This window comes from Dipodomys spectabilis, unplaced genomic scaffold (genome assembly GCF_019054845.1).
Source record: "Dipodomys spectabilis isolate Male_0828 unplaced genomic scaffold, ASM1905484v1 ptg000108l, whole genome shotgun sequence".
Lineage (NCBI taxonomy): Eukaryota > Metazoa > Chordata > Mammalia > Rodentia > Heteromyidae > Dipodomys > Dipodomys spectabilis.
Window position 1 is genome coordinate 14,459,057 of NW_024870785.1, and position 16,976 is coordinate 14,476,032.

A 16,976-nucleotide genomic window follows, 5' to 3' on the forward strand; every position below is an offset into this window, starting at 1 on the left:
GTTCCTTTTCGCATTTTTAGCGCGCGCTGTCCCGCGGAGACACGCCCCGAGCGGGCGACGTGAGCGCGCCCGCGCACGCTCGCTCTCGGCGCCCTCGGTGACGTGCCTGGCCGAGGCCGCGCTAGGGCGCTCGTAGCTTGCCCGGGGCCGCTGTCATGGCGTCGGAGGCGCTGGCTGAGGAGAGCCGGCTGCGGTCTCTGTAGAGCGCGGGGAGGGTGGCCGGGTATGGAGAGCGGCCCTGACAGCCTGCAGCCGCTAGAACACGGGGTGGCGGCCGGGTCAGCGCCGGGGGCAGGTTCTCCTTTGGAAAGGCGACCGGAGCCGGGACTCGCCGCCGGGGATGGTCCTGGAGTCGGGGCGGCGGAGAGCGGCGGCGGGAACGGGCAAGGGGCGGCGGCGGCGGCGGCGGCGGCGGCGGGCCCGAGCCTCCCGGACTCAGTTTCCCCCACGGGCTCTCCTCAGGCTCCCGGACCGTGCAGCTCCTCGGACTTAAAACAGAGCGCCTCGGAGAGTCCGGTGGCCGCGGAGGCGCCTGTGGGAGGGCGGCACAAGGTGACCGGCTCCCCGGAGCCCGCCGAGGCCGGAGCGGGCCGCGGGTCGGGACCGGCCGGCGACCCCGGAGCCCGGGGTCCCGCGCCCGCCGGCTCCGGGGAGCCCAGCAGCGCCGGCGGCCTGAGCAGCAGTGGCAGCGAGCCCAGCCCTCCTGGGGAATCGCCGAGCCTGGACTCCCTGGAGTCGTTCTCCAACCTCCATTCTTTCCCCAGTAGCTCCGAGTTCAATAGTGAAGAGGGAGCCGAACCCAGGGTCCCCGAGGAGAACGAAGAGGGAGAGGGCGCGGCCGGGGTGGCCCGCGCCGCCCCTCTGTGCCGAGAGGAGGACGGCGAGGACAGCGCTCAGGTGTTGGCGGCCTCCAAGGAACGCTTTCCCGGACAATCTGTGTATCACATCAAGTGGATCCAGTGGAAGGAAGAGAACACGCCCATCATCACCCAGAACGAGAACGGACCCTGCCCTTTGCTGGCCATCCTCAATGTGTTGCTGCTGGCCTGGAAGGTACATTCTGCAGCTTTCTACTTCCTCCAGCTTCTGGGAGGGGCGAGAAGGGGTGAGGAAGCTTGGCTGCTTGTCAGCTGATGGCTTCCTCCTTTTCTTCATTCATCTCTCCCTCTTTTCTTCTTAGATGACATTTATTCCAGGACTCCCTTGTGGAAAGAATATGCGCGTGTGTGTATGCCTATATGCACAAGTATATGATCCATATAACAGTCAATCTCTATATACATCTGATCGATCTATCTACCTATCTATCTATCTACCTATCTACCAATCTACCTACCTACCTATCTATCTATCTATCTATCTATCTATCTATCTATCTATCTATCTATCTATCTATCTATCGGGTTCTATCTCTTTAGCTACCTATCTAAAACAGTTGAGCCTCCGACCTCAAACCTCTCTGATAGTGTTTCAGAATTCAACATTTAGTTGAACCCGGTGTGTGGCTGGTCTACTGAATTTGCAAAGTAGGATTTAGAGCATCCTACACCTTATGAATATTTTAAACTCTACTTTCCTATATTACTTCTAATTAACTGACCATATCATATGCAAAAGATGGGAGAATTGGAGAAAGTACTCTTAAGAAGTTCCCCTCAGTCTATGATATTGTGAAGTAGGTTTTGGTTATTATAGTAGCAATACCCAAATATTATAATGGTTATTGATTATAATTAATAATTGATGACTAGTCAATTTTCCAGCAAATGCTTGCCCGATTTGGGTGTGTATACTTAAGAGAAGGGACATAGGGAAGAAGTGGGCCTCTACACAAAGTGCATCGAATGAAGTGCATTTAATTGGTCCAAGATCCAATTACCATAGTGTCTTTGGTTTCAAAGAAATTTCATTTTATGCATGATTTTTTTCCTTGCTTCACTTCTTTGCGTTGACTTAAGAGATATTAGCATATTATTATTATTACCCCTAACCATGAATTAGAACTTGTTAAGAGAACTCAAGCTATTGCAACTAAAATATGTCTAAGGTAATGGAGTAGCAAAGAGAAGGGCAAGTTACTTTCAGAGTGAGTTACTTGTAAATGAAATGTCCTCTTTTAAGCATGTAGTTTCAGGGTACTAAGATGCAAATCACAGAGCTGATTATTTTCAAGTTGATATTGTATCTGTGAGTAAAATGTTCCTTAGAAGAAAAATAGCTTGCATAATTCTCACTAGGTAGGAAGAAAATCAAGTTAAGGGAACAAGATTTATTACATGCCTTCTCTTCCCGTTGCTAGCAAGGGCTGATACCAAAGAAATAAGATTAGAAACATTGCCATTATGTGGTGCATAATAAAACTCGGATGTTTTGAGAGGAGTCAAAGCCTCATCTTGAAGAGTTGTGAAGATATTCGGGCTTCCCACATTGAAATGCTCATGCTTGTAAATCCCATACTGGAGAGGCTAAAGCAGGAGGATCACAAATTTGATGCCGTCTTAGCTATATAGTGAGATTCTGTCACATACACACAAAAAACCTAAATAAGCAATGCAGAATAATAATGATAGGTTATTTGAGAGAAGTGGAAATGCATTAGATTTCCAAAACTTAGAAATTTTTCTTTGGTTTGGCATAGCTCCAGCAAACTAAATGGGATTTGTGGATCTTGAACTATGCTTTTAAGGAAAAGAATTTAGAATAGCAGGGAAATATAATTCCTAGGGGAGAGAAGAGTGTAAACAAAAGGAATGAAAATAGAATTAAGTGTGTGTGTGTGTGTGTGTGTGTGTGTGTGTGTGTGTGTGTGTTAGATGTTGGGAGTGGTAAGTTTATATTGGAGATCAATTTAAAAAATCAAAATGAAAAGATCAGGAGGACCACTTGATTGAAACCCTGACTAGGGAGTTAGAATTGGTTCAGGGGGCTCAGTCTCCTTCAGGAAGGAATAACTACTTATTTCTAAGGAAGGCCCCACAGAAGATAACCTGTTAATTAGGTCTTCAGATGAATAGAGGTTTTCTGAGCCAGTTATATTTAAAGATGCTGAAGTACCAAGACAAACAAACAAAACGTCAAAAACCAAAAAACAGCTATTCTTTTTTTGGGACCTCCATCCTTGATTGAAGTGCAATGGAGAGGAAAAGGAAATAAATTAGCAGGAAATAAAATTAATGGTCAAGTGTGATCAAGTAGGCATGCTAATGAATTTGAAGATTATTTTGTAAATCTGTGGATTGTGGTACTTTTTCCTTCCTCTAGGCTATTTATGCACAAAAAAATCAGTTCTCAGTCATCATTAATGACTCATAATGGAGATGGATTAAAAAAATTATGTAGAGCAGTATAGGAGACCATTGGTGTTCATGGGTCTGTGGGTCCAAGGAGACACCATGGAGGAAAACCAGAGCATGCTCAGGATGCATAGAGTTTAGCACTGCTCTGTGGATACTTGGTCCATTTTTCTCATAACAACACCCTACTTCTGCTAAAGATATGCTGCTTTTCAACAAATCTTAAATATTCAGCTTATCACCTCAGTTAAGCATATTTTGTTTTGTTTTGTTTTCTTGCTTGTCTTGGGCCTTGAATTCTGAACTTGGGCACTTTCTCCAAGCTCCTTTTGCTCAAGGTTAGCATTCTACCATTTGAGCCACAGCACAACTTCTGGCTTTTTCTGTGATTAATTGGAGATAAAGAGTCTCACAGACTTTCCTGCCTGGGCTGGCTTTGAACCATGATCCTCAGATCTCAGCCTCCTGAGTAGCTAGGATTTCAGGCGTAAACCACTGGTGCCCAGCTAAGCACATTAACTTTTTGCCTTCATTTTCACAGAAGGAAGGGCAGGTATACGGCAGATCACACAGTGATCTAAACACAACAGATGATAATGTCGGACTGATTAAGATTGCCTGTGAATCAACTGAGCTACATAATGTGCTCACAGGAACTTAAATTTTTTGTTTTTGAAATTTCCTTTGATAAAAAAATCTATTTTTCCCTGACCATGCTCAGTCAAAACTGCATGTAATAAATCCACAAATGTAATTTTCAAAGTGAGCCAGGGTTTCTAAGAGGTCAAAACTATTTTCAAATAATCCTAAGATCTTATTTGCCTTTTTCGGTTGTCAGTAGATTCCCAGACTATGTGATGGGTGATGACATTGCCCTAAAAGTTAATAGGATATGTCCATATACTCTTATGTTTTAAATCCTTCTCAGTTTTACTTTCCAATGTGGCAAATATTGGTAGCTATAACTCACATAGAGGTCCTCAGACATTTTTTTTTTTTTTTGCCTACAACGACAAATTCTCTTTACAGTAATTTTATAGATTTGACCTCAGACATTTTTTTTTTTTTTTTTGGTCGGTCGTGGGGCTTGAACTCTGGGCCTGGGCGCTGTCCCTTAGCTCTTCAGCTCAAGGTGAGCGCTCTACCACTTGAGCTACAGCGCCACTTCCAGTTTTCTGGTGTTTTATTGGAGATAGGAGTCTCACAGTCTCTCCTGCCCGGGCTGGCTTTGAACCGTAATCCTCAGATCTCAGCCTCCTGAATAGCTAGGATTACAGGCGTGAGCCACCAGCACCCGGCTTGACCTCAGACATTTTTAATATTGTGAAAGACTGAGAAATATTTGAGAAATGTTGAAGGAGAGAAAATAATAAGATATAAATGTAGTGTGAGACTTGAGGATCCATCACTAAAGGTGCTTAGACTTGGTACATAGCTGACAATAGAGCTATTCTAAGCACTATGTAAAATGATGAATGTTTTATATATGCATATGTGTATATATACACACACTCTTTTTCCTTCAGTGTTGAAGATCAAACCCAGGACTTTATACACTAAATGCACACTTTATCACTGAGCCATGTCTAATTACTTACTTATTTAGTGCTCTGAGTCAGTCCCCAGGACCTTGCACATAGTAAGCTCAGAAAGAGCTGATGAAGATCGCTGGTTTCGGGTAGGAAATTCCTCACCATCTCTCTTTGATGAAGACAAAGTAACAGTACCAATGATTAATTCATCACTAACTTGCTATAACAAAATGAAGGCAATGACACCATTTTTTCAAATCTGGATAATAGAGACTGTTGACTCTTTTAAGTAAGAAAGAAGATTCGATGGAATAATTTTAGAAGATGAGTTGATGCCAGAGTTTAGTGGTATGAAATTAGAAATGTCTCATCACTATGTAAAATACAAATGTTTATTATGTCTCAAGAAAGAGGTCAAAATGTTAGAGCAAAATTGAATTGTGGGATTATTGCATAGATACAAGTATGCTAACTATAAAAATAAATAAACTCTCCAGAGAATGATAGGCTACAGTTGTCAACTTTTTTCTCATATGAGGACATAAATTGCCAAAAGAAGCATCCTGTCTTGCCTCTACTTCTTTCTTCATTCCATTTTACAGTAGACAAAGAAAACTGAGGGAAAAGGATTAAAAGGGACAGTACTAAAAGCAAGCCAGTGAAAAGAAGCATTTGTACAATTTGAGATATAGAATGAGAAACAGAAATTTGACCATGTCATGATAGTCAGGAAGAGATGATATAATTATTTTGTGTGTGGGCCAATACCAGAGCTTGAACTCAGAGTCTCTTCACTCAGCTTTCTTGCTCACAACTACTGCTGTACCACTTGAGCCACATCTTCAGTACAGCATTTTGCTGATTAATTGGAGATGAATCCTCAAAGACTTTTCTTCCCCAGGCTGGCTTCAAACCTCAATCTTCCAGGTCTCAGCCTCCTTAGTTGTTAGGATTACAGGTGTAAGTGAGAAAATGTAATTTTAAAAAAGTGGCTAGTTATCATTGTCATGCATTAAGGAGCAGATGGAGTAGGAAAGATTTTGCCAAACAAGGCCAGGTGCCAGGGACAAGGCCACTAAAAAAAAAATCACAGTTATGTAGTCCTTACAGTGGGTACAGGTTACTTTAGAGAAAAGAAACAGCTATGTTAATTTCTGAAAGAATGAGTTAAAGAAGATAAAGTCCTGTAGAAGTTGACATGTAATACTTTCCATCATGGCAGAGTCCTGTGGAATTCATCGGTACTTAGAAATTAGAGCTGGCACCAGTGGCTCACGCCTGTAATCCTAGCTATTAGGAGGCTGAGATCTAAGAAATATGGTTCAAAGCCAGCCTGGGCAGGAAAGTCCGTGAGACTCTTATCTCCAATAAACCACCAGAAAACCAGAAATGGCACTGTGGCTCAAGTGGTAGAGTACCCACCTAGAATGAAGAGCTCAGAGTTCAAGCCCTTCAACCAATCCAAAAATAAATAAATAAAACAAAATAAAATCCAGCATGTCAGACTTATGTAAAATTCAAGTCTCACTTCCTGGCTTTTTTATTTTCATTTTTTTGAGGGGGGGGGGGTTGGTCTTAGGGCTTGAAATCTGGGCCCAGACTCTGACCCTAAGCTTCTGTTGTTCAAGGTCAGCACCATTTCTGGCTTTTTCTGAATAGTTTATTGAAGATAAGAGTCTCATGGACTCTCCTGCCTGGGCTGGCTTCAAGCCACAATCCTTAGATCTCAGCCTCCTGAGTAGCTAGAATTACAGGTGTTAGTCATCAACACCTGGCCAGATTCATTTTTATTAGCATATATTAATTATGCAAAACAATGAGATTCTTTATTACATTTTCACACACATATATAATATACTTTAATCATATTCAGCACCCCCATTAGCTTCTTAATCTAAGAAGGCACTAAAAATTCAAATGAGAAACATGAGCAAAGCTGGGTGCTGGTGACTTAAGCCTATAGTCCTAGATACTCAGGAGGCTGAGATCTTAGGATCGAAGTTCAAAGCCAGCCTGAGCAGGAAGGCTGTAAGACTCGTATCTCTAGTTAACCACCAGAAAACCGTATGTGGCTCAAAGTGTTACACTACTAGCCTTGAGTGAAAGAGCTCAGGGATAGCATCAGTCCCTGAGTTCAAGCCCTATGACCAACAAAGAATAGAAAGAAAAGAAACATGAGCGACAAAATGGCAAAGTAAGAAAATGGCCATGCATAGAGAAGAGAGTGCAAGTTCATGTGGACATTCCTGTCCCACTATCTTCTGCAAACTGAGGCTCTGAACGTGTGACTCTGTTAACTGCAATGAGTTTTGCTGTGCTTCCCTCCCTTTTTTGAGTCTCTTCACAGAAACCTCATCCAGGCTTTACTTTTCCCCTGACCTATAGGAAAATTGCAGTCCTACCAATGTTCCCATGTTCTCTTTTCCTAAAGAAAGCTAAACTCTTTTGAGGTTTTCTGAGTGTGTTTATGACTTGTAAAAAAGAAAAAAAAAAAGGAAAACAGATGGTGAGCCAAAGGTTCTATCTTAGCCTCTGCCCACTCGGTTTTAAATATAGATCTTGTAAGAAGAGATTAAAAACTTCACACAGTGGTGAGGCTTTGTTTACACGAAAGATTTAAGAAACATTTTTCAGGCTTCCTTCCTTCCCCAGTGTCTCCCAAGAATTACAGGTGGTGTGCATCTCTGGATTTGCGAGCTAAAGCACAGGAGAGCTAATGGTAGTATGATCTTGCCAGTGGATGTTTCCTCCTATCAGTGAACAGATATGTCCATTTTCTCCAGTCTGAGACAGGAATATTCTTCAGTGAAAATCTTCCCTTTCCCTTCCAGTTGTGCCTGTTGAGGTCTGGGTGAAGAATGATAAGGCTTTGAAATGATGATAAGTAGTGTTAGAAAAGGCAACCTTTCCATTGCTGAGCTATTACCCCTCCACCCACAGATGATGATTTACATATTTCATTGAATGCAATATTTTACTGTTTCTTTTCTTTTTCTGAAAAGGAAATTGACACACAATAAATTGGGAGGATTTGAGTATAGTTACTGGATAAAAGATGGCAGTTTCAATCATTGACTGAAGTAAGTTTGTGCTGTTATAGGGCGAGGGGTATAACTCAAGTGATAGAATGCTTAGCACCTAGTATGTAGTAGGCCCTTGGCTCAAGAAAAGAGGGAAGAAGAAGAGGGAAGAGAATGAAAGGGAGGGAGAGGGAGGGGAATCTATACATATAGGTGGTAAAACTACAGTGTTTTTTAAAGTTTTACATTGTAATTGAAAGTCATGAAGACGAATTTTCAGTGTATAGATATTACCTTAATTTTTTTTTTTTTAACTCCATTGTAGGTTTTGAACTCAGGGCCTGCGTACCTGTCCCTGAACTCCTTTGCTCAAGACCAGTGCTGTGCCATTTTGAGCCATAGCTCCACTTTCAGTTTTTGAGTTGTTAATTGGAGTTAAATGAGATCCTTTGATCTCAACTTCCTGAGTAGCCAGGATTACAGGCATAAGCCACTGGTGCCTGGCCTTGTATTCATTTTAACCATTTAAAAATAGCCAAAGTAGGGCTGGGAAGGTGGCTCAGTGGTAGAGTGCTTGCCTTGCATGCATGAGGCCCTGGGTTCGATTCCTCAGCACCACATAAACAAAAAGAAAAAAGCCAGTAGTGGCGCTGTGGCTCAAGTGGTAGAGTGCTAGCTTTGAGCTGAAGAGGCCCAGAGTTCAGGCCCACCACGGAACCCCCCCCCCCAAAAAAAAAAAGCCAAAGTAGACTGAAGTTGTGGGATATTATGCTATGTTCAATCCTGTCCTGAATAGAACTGTTCTGTTGGTGCCCTGTCACATATTTGGTGTCTCTTCCCAACCTGTAGCCCAGTTTCCTGTTGTGCAGGACACTATTGCAGGGGTATAATGGCAATTATGATGGGTAGTAAAAGGTGTGGCACTTGGCTTTGAAAACAGGTTTCTCAAGGGTTTTTTTTATCTTAAATCACTCTAAATTTTAAGGTGACAGAACTTCATTATCTTTTATAAAGGTTGATTCTAAAGATTCTAATAAATATGAATAATGTACACATAAACTAAATACATATATACACATATACACATTAGAAACATATATTCTTCAAAAATCATTTCATCCATACAAAACATTGGATTTGATAGGAATAATACTTTCTTTTTCAGGTGAAACTTCCACCAATGATGGAAATCATAACTGCTGAGCAGCTGATGGAATATTTAGGTTTGTGTTGAAGAATGGATGATTTTACATCTTTTTCAAAATAAGACAGTTTTCAACACAGATATTTATAGTCTCACCTTTCTAAAGTGCTCTTATGTAAACTTTTTCTGTTATGTAAACTTTTAAAATTAGAGTTGTGAATCTGTTAATTAAAAACTTTTGTCAGTATGTTATTGTTCTGACCAGCATTGAGATTCTGTAATACACAAAGGAGACTGGAAAGTATCTAGGATATAAGATGCAAGTTAATTCCAGTAAATGGCACTCATGATGGCTGGTGTAACTCGCAAAAGGCTGGCTGGAAGCAAAAGGTGAGATCAGAGAGTTAATGGAGTCAGGTCCCGCCAGGCTCAGAAGGCTATCATAGAGATTTTGACTTGTGACATTGGTGAGGTAGGAAAGGATTAGAGGACAGAGGGCTGTCATTATTTGACTTTTGAGTTTGATAAAAACTTCTCTGATTATTAATGTTGAAAACAGACCTTAAGGGAAGTAAGGATGGAAAGAGGGAGACCTCTTAGGAAACTTGTGGTTAGCCAAAGAGGTTAGAAGCTACGAGCAAAGCAGGAGAAGTAGAGGTGGTGAGTGGTGGTAATATCCTGGGATGTACAGTAAGTGAAAGTTGCTCCTTAGCCGATGTGGCCTGAGAGTGGAGGCTGGGGTAACGCTGTGGCTTTCGGCTCTAATAACTGGAGGGAAGAAAGTGCCATCAGCAGATATAGAAGAAATAAAATGGAAGGAACAGAGTTAGGGAAGAATAGAAGAATTTCATTTCTGAGATGCTTGTTGATACCCAACTGGAAATAATCAGGAAGGCACTTGAATATACAAATCTAGAGTTCAAGGAAGAGTTCTAGGTTTGCACTATATAATGCAGTATCTGTGAAGACAAAAATGTTCTGTGTCTGTGCTGTCTAGTTTGGGAGTTAGCAGCCACATATGGTAAAGACCACATTGACTAATGTGACCAAGGAAATTCTTTTTTTTTTTCGGGGGGGGGTCTGGTTGTGGGGCCTGAACTCTGGGCCTGGGCGCTGTCCCTCAGCTTTTCAGCTCAAGGCTAGCGCTCTACCACTTGAGCCACAGCGCCACTTTCGGCTTTTTTTTTCTTTTTGCTTATGTGGTGCTAAGGAATTGAACCCAGGGCCTCATGCATGCAAGGCAAGCACTCTACCACTGAGCCACCTTCCCAGCCCCTGACCAAGAAAATTCTATATAATTTACATGTTTAAATTGAGCTACTCTTATTAGTATAGTTCTAGTGTACAAATACAGACTTACAAATAAGATATACGAGTGGCAGTAGACTTTTGAGATCCTTCAGGGAGTTGAATGTTGGCTAGAGAAAAGATGAGGGGACTGGGTCCAACATATATGCCAGGTGTGGTGGTATGCATCTGTAATCACAGCGCTTGAGGCAGGAAGATTTTGAGTTCAAGTCCACTCTACCCACCTGAACCACACAACAACCCTCTTTTTTTTTTTTTTTTAAGGTTTTGTTTTGTTTTAAGATGGGATCTCATTCTAGAAACCAGATACAGTGGTTCATGCATGTAATCCTAGCTGCCAGAAGACAGAGTTCAGGAGGGTAAAGGTTTGAGCCAACCTGGCAAATAAGTTTTGGAGACCACATATCAACTAATTAAAAAAAAAAAGCTAAACACAAACTGAACACTAATGGCTTGTACCTGTAATTCTAGCTACTAAGGAGGATGAGATAGGAGGATTGCAATTTGAAGCCAGCCTGGGTAGGGACATCTAGGAGACTCTTACCTCTAATTATCTATCAAAAAGCCCGAAGTGGAGCTGTGGCTCAAGTAGTAAAGTGGTGTCCTTGAGCAGAAAAGCTCAAGGACACTACCCAGGCCTTGAGTTCAAGCCCACACACATACCTAGGTGCATTGGTGCATACCTGTGATCTCAGCTTTGTGAAAAGCCTATGAAAAGGATTGTTGTCTAGGCCAGTGAGACATAAATGTGAGACCTTATCTTAAAATGACCAAAGTGGAAAAAGGTGGTGGTATGGCTTACGTGGTAAAATGCCTGCCTAGCAATTTTAAGGCCCTGAATTCAAACCCCAGAACTAAAAAAATTTCTAATTTTTGGGAATGTGTATGTAGTAAAGTGAGTGGTAGAACACATGCTTAACATGCCTAAAGCCCTGGGTTTGATCTCTAGCATCAAAATAACTATGATAATAGAATTCAACTTATTCTATTACAAATTCTAAATAATGTTTCTACTATTGTATACTCACACTAGTTATCTCATACTATATTAAATCCTCCAACCTTATAGTAAACAGTGATTAACTTAGAGCATCTATCTAGAGATTAGGAATCTAGTTGGGGCTTAACCAAGTGGCCCTTGTTCATGGTCTTTCATGAGGCTGCTCTCATGATGTTTCAAGGCCAGAGTTTTATAGGAAAGCCTAACACAATTGGTTTCTAAGTTGGTATAAAGTCCTCAGTTCTCTCCTAGCTCTTGGTTGAAAGCCTCCCTTGGTTCCTTCTCCTAGAAGCCTCTGCATAAGGCAATTCAGAACATAGCAGCAGCTCTCTTCAGAGCATAAAACAGAGAATACAAGAACAAAAGCTACAACATTTTGGATTTTAGTTTTGGAAGTGATTATCTTATTTCTCTGCCATATTTTATTCACTAGAAATGAGCCAGCAAGGTATAGTGGTTCACATCTGTAATTCCAGCAGTTATGAGGTTTAAACACGATGATCTCAAATTTGAGATCAGCCTGGACTACAGTGAGAGTCTGGCTAAAAGAAAAAAATAAAAGAAAAAGAAAAGTAAGTCAGTGAATGCATTCTGCACTCAAGGGAAGGGAGGAGATACAATGGTATCAGGAAGAAGATGGGTATCGTTGAGATCTATCTTAAGGGTTGCTTAAACTAGTCTAATTAGACTAGCTAAACTAGTCTTCTCTTACTAAGCTGCTCCCCACAACCTCAGCAAAAGAGGCCTGGTGTTTCTTGAATCATTTCCACTATCATTCTACTCTGCTTTAGTTTCTGGTAGGATGTCCAGATTCATTTGATATTGTACTGTGTAATGTACATTCTGGCCCAGCTATCATGGTAGTCAGAAAAGCATAAGCAGTCTTTAATTGATAAAAATACTTGAAATACAAATAAAATACATGATTTAAGTACAGCATACATACTCTCCATTTTTGAATAAATAATGTATAGTATTTGTTCCATAAAGCATACTTTTCAGGTAAATTTTATATTGAAACCTCAAAATAACTGGACATGATGGTGTATACCTGTAATCTCAGAACTCAGAATACAAATTTGAGGTAGCTTAGGCTAGAGAGCAAGAAGGTGCCTCAAAAAAAATAAAATTTAGCTGGGTGCCAGTGGCTCATGCCTGTAATCCTAGCTACTAAGGACGGTGAGATCTGATGTTCATGGTTCAAAACCAGATCCGGCAGGAAAGTCTGTGAGACTCTTACCTACAATAAACCACCAGAAAACCGGAAATGGCGCTGTGGCTCAAGTGGCAGAGCACTAGCCTTGAGCTGAATAGCTGAGGGACAGCACTTAGGCCCAGAGTTCAAGTCCCACGACTAACTAACTTAATTAATTAATTAATTAAATTTAAAAAGCCAGTCACCAATGACTCTCACCTCAAATTCTAGCTGCTCAGGAGGCTGAGATCTGAGGATCACAGTTCAAAGATAGACTGGGCAGGAAAGTCTGTGAGTCTTTTATCTCCAATAAACTACCAAAAAGCCAAAAGTGGATCTGTGGCTCAAATGGTAGAATACTAATCTTGAGCAAAAAAGCTCAGACCTGGAGTTTAGGCCTAAGACTGGCACAAAAATAAAAGGTCACAACATGGAAAATATGTAAATATACAATGTATCATGTAAATATATAATTTTTTTTTGTCAGTCATAGGTCTTCAACTCAGAGCTGGGACATTGTCCCTGTGCTTTTTTGCTCAAGACTAGCAGTCTTCCATTTGAGCCACAGATCCACTTTTGGCTTTTTGGTAGTTTATTGGAGATAAAAGACTCACAGACTTTATTGCCTAAGCTGTCTTTAAACCATGATCCTCAGATCTCAGCCTCCTGAGTAGGTAAGATTATAGGCATGAGGCACTGGTACTGGCCATACAGATTTTTTTTCCCAAATTCTTGATTTATTTCCTTCAATCAGTTATTTCAGTGCTTTTTGAGGTTCTGTTGTATTTGCAGAGTAAAGTCACTCCTGACAAGACCTCGTACTTTTTAATTAAAAGTGCAAGTAATAATATATTTGATGTTCATAGGAGTTCTTTTGTAATCAGTGCTGGATAACCTAAGAGAATACTTGATGGAGTCTTAGCAGTTTATTTTGAATTTAGAAAATAAGTTGTTGGAAAGCAATGCTATCAACTTTGCCAGCAGTATGAAAAGTTAAGGAGATGCTAGTTACCTACCTTACTGTTTCTGCCTCAGTTAATTTCAGATAAATGAAAGGTTTCAATATTTTTTTTAAAAAGGTAAGCATAAAATTACATGTAAAATACACATGTGAATTTCTGTACACTCAAAGGGTAGGGATTTTTCTAAACATGACACTAACCAACTCAGAAGCTGTAATATATGTATTTGACTATACTAAAAGTAAATATTTCTGTGTAACAAGAATGTTAAACTCACAATGTAAACCAGAAAGTGAAAGGTCTAATATGGAAAAAAATACTTAATACATATGCCACAAGAAATAATACTAATTCTTCTAAAAGAGTAGTTTTTATAATTCAGTAGGAAAAGATGATATAGGCAGATAATGCAGAAAAAATATACACAGTAATGTATGTTAATACATAATTTAACAAGCAGTACATAGGGGAAAGCTGGAGTTTAGTAGCAGAGCACATTCTTAGCATGTACGAGGACCTCAGTCCAATACCCAATACTCCCCAACAGTGTCTTTAAATTTAAAAAAATATTGTACATAGGACAAAAAGGTACTGTACATTAAAATGACATTTTATATTTTTAAAGGACAGTACATACATAAAAGTGTTTTATAGATGTGTCAAGAAGGTATTGGGCCAGGTGAATATAGTCAAAGGCAAAGAACTTGCCCTGGTTTGGGAGGACCTGGGTTTGATCTCCAGCACCAAAACAAAATACAAAACTGATACCAAATTCACATTTCTCCATAAAGTAGATATTCTTAAATATTAGTTTTTTAACTGAAAAAAAGTTTCACTTTTCAGAGTTAAGTTGTAAACATTGAGATGATTGATAACATTTAGAACATTGGTACTGAACATTTAGCAGATTGGCAAGGTAACTGGGGAAATAGTTACATGGTAGATAGCAATGAAAGTTGCCTTTGAGACTTCTCTATGTAATAACATGGGAAGATTATCAAATATAAGACTGTTTGAAAGAAAGTTATTGCTTTTCGCTAAATAAAATTGAGAGTTCAGCTGTTGCTACAATTAAAATTTTTATTATCAAAAGTTTGTTACTGTTATAAACAAAGAAGACAAATTTCATTTCTTTTTACAGGAGATTACATGCTGGAATCAAAGCCAAAAGAAATTTCAGAAATTCAACGTTTAAATTATGAACAGGTAATAAACATGATTTTTCTTATGTTAAAATTTGCTGTGAGTTTTCACTTTGGTCTCTATCAGTGGCTTGCAAACTCTTTCTGGAAAGGACTAGATAATAAATATCTTAGGCTTAACAGGCCACCTGTGGTCAGTCTCCATTGCCTATTTTTTGTTTCATTAACAACACTTTAAAAAGATAAAAACCACTGTTAGCTCTCAGTCACAGTGGGTCCCATAGCCATGCTTTTGGATTCCCATTTTTTATTTTCCTAAGAATATACATGATAATAGATTTTTTTTGTTTTTGGTCATGGGGCCTGAACTCTGGGCCTAGGCATTGTCCCTCAGCTATTCAGCTCAAGGCTAGAGCTCTACCACTTGAACCATAGCGCCACTTCTAGCTTTTTCTGCTTATGTGGTGCTGAGGAATCGAACCTAGGGTCTCATGCATGCAAGGCAAGCACTCTACCACTGAGCCACCTTCCCAGCCCTATACATGCTAATAACATGTGTATTTCATTTTACAGCTCTATACTGAATGATAACTTAATCTTTTTCTTAAAAATGGCTCTGAGGGGCTGGGAAGGTGGCTCAGTGCTTGCCTTGCATGCCTGAGGCCCTGGGTTCGATTCCTCAGCACCACATAAACAAAAAGAAATAAGCCAGAAGTGGGCTGTGGCTCAAGTGGTAGAGCACTAGCCTTGAGCTGAAGAGCTGAAGGACAGCACCCAGGCCCAAAGTTCAGGCCCCACGACTGGACACCCCCGCCAAAAAAAAAAAATGGCTCTGAAATGAATTTATCATCAGTTTAACTTTCCTTGTTTGATTTGCTTTACAGTTTCTTGCTTTTTGTTTTTGCTGTGCTAGGGGTTGAGCCCAGGATCTTGAGCACACTAGGTGAGCACTCTACCACTGAGCTTCAGCCCCAAGGCCTTCAGTTATGTTTAGGAGGAAGGTGAGCACATGATATCTCAGATATGTAGGACAAATACCACTGTTCTAGTTTCTAGTATACCACTAGTTCTAGTTTCTTGGTATATTGTCTAGATATTCTCTTCTGTAATACCAGAGTATTTACCCCGTTCAAACTTGTAGAAGCTACAGGAAAGCAAATGGCTTACTTTCCTGCAATAGAAGGAAAAGGAAAAAGACATGCGCTCTTATGGAGGGAGAAACCAGCCCAGGAAGAGACAGCCATGCCTGGAACCTTCACAGTCACTTCCAAAGCTATTTTTTTTTTTTTTTGGAGGAGGCCAGTCATGAGGCTTGAACTCTGGGCCTCAGTGCTGTCCCTGAGCTCTCCAGCTCAAGGTAAGCACTCTATACTTGAGCCACAGCCCCACTTCTGGTTTTCTGGTGGCTAATTGGAGATAAGAGTCCCATGGACTTCCCTGCCCGGGCTGGCTTTGAACCTCAATCCTCAGATCTCAGCCTCCTGAGTAGCTAGGATTACAGTTGTGAGCCACTGACACCTGGCAGCAGTTTTTAAAAATACAATTCTATTGTTATTATTAAGGTGTTGTGAAGAAGGGTTAGCATTTCATAAATCAGGTACTGAGTACATTTCTTTTTTTGGATAGTGTTGCCCTTTCACTTTCCCCCAGCTTCCTTCTCCTGTCCCTGCCCACAAGTTACATAGTTCATTTTCCACAATGTATATGAATAAGATGATTACATTTGTTCGCCTCCCTTTCTGTGCCCCTCCTAAAAAAAGCCAAAAAAAAAAAAAAAAAAAGCAAAAACAAACACCACTATCAATAAAACCAACAACAAAACCATGTTTCCATTTCCTGGAATTAATTTCCAAAGCAGTCTTTACCACATACTTTGAACAGTGTCAAATTTCAAAAGGAAGCAGAATTCATTTTTTGTGACGATGAAGATCAAACCCAGGGCCTTCCACATGTTAGACAAGTGCTCTACCACTGAGCTCAATCTGCAGCAAATGAAGCAAAATTCATTGAAGTATTGTAACATACCTTTAATGTTCACATAGTCTTATTATGGTTGAAAAACCAATATTTTACATTACATTATCTAAAATAGGAAATTTATAGCTGAAGCCACACTTGTATGCTATGTGAAATTGTATCAATACAGGACTGTGGTTGTAGTTCAGTGGGGCCCTGGGTTCAATCTACAGCATTCTCCAAAATATTATTACAATTGTAGTATAAAGCAGTAACTTCTAAACATTTTTTATTTTGGACTTCTAAACATTTTAAGCAGTAGAAACCTCTTTCTAAATGAAATCTTACTTCAGCTCCTAATGTATAAAACCACAAATGACATTTCGTAAGTATAAAATAAGTTTCCATTTATGTCATTTATTAA

General features: G+C 40.3%; 1 protein-coding gene across 2 annotated transcripts in view; it reads left to right on the plus strand.

The window, feature by feature from the left end:
- The first annotated feature begins 110 nt into the window (after nt 1-110).
- Nucleotides 111-16,976, plus strand: part of Mindy2 (MINDY lysine 48 deubiquitinase 2) — a 42,630-nt gene continuing 25,764 nt past the window's right edge. For both annotated transcript variants that reach the window (XM_042687537.1, XM_042687538.1), the window contains exons 1-3: nt 111-1,053; nt 9,011-9,068; nt 14,596-14,660. In XM_042687537.1, the coding sequence (XP_042543471.1) occupies nt 226-1,053; nt 9,011-9,068; nt 14,596-14,660 (951 nt within the window). In that variant the 5' untranslated portion in view covers nt 111-225. The remainder of the gene's footprint in view (nt 1,054-9,010; nt 9,069-14,595; nt 14,661-16,976) is intronic.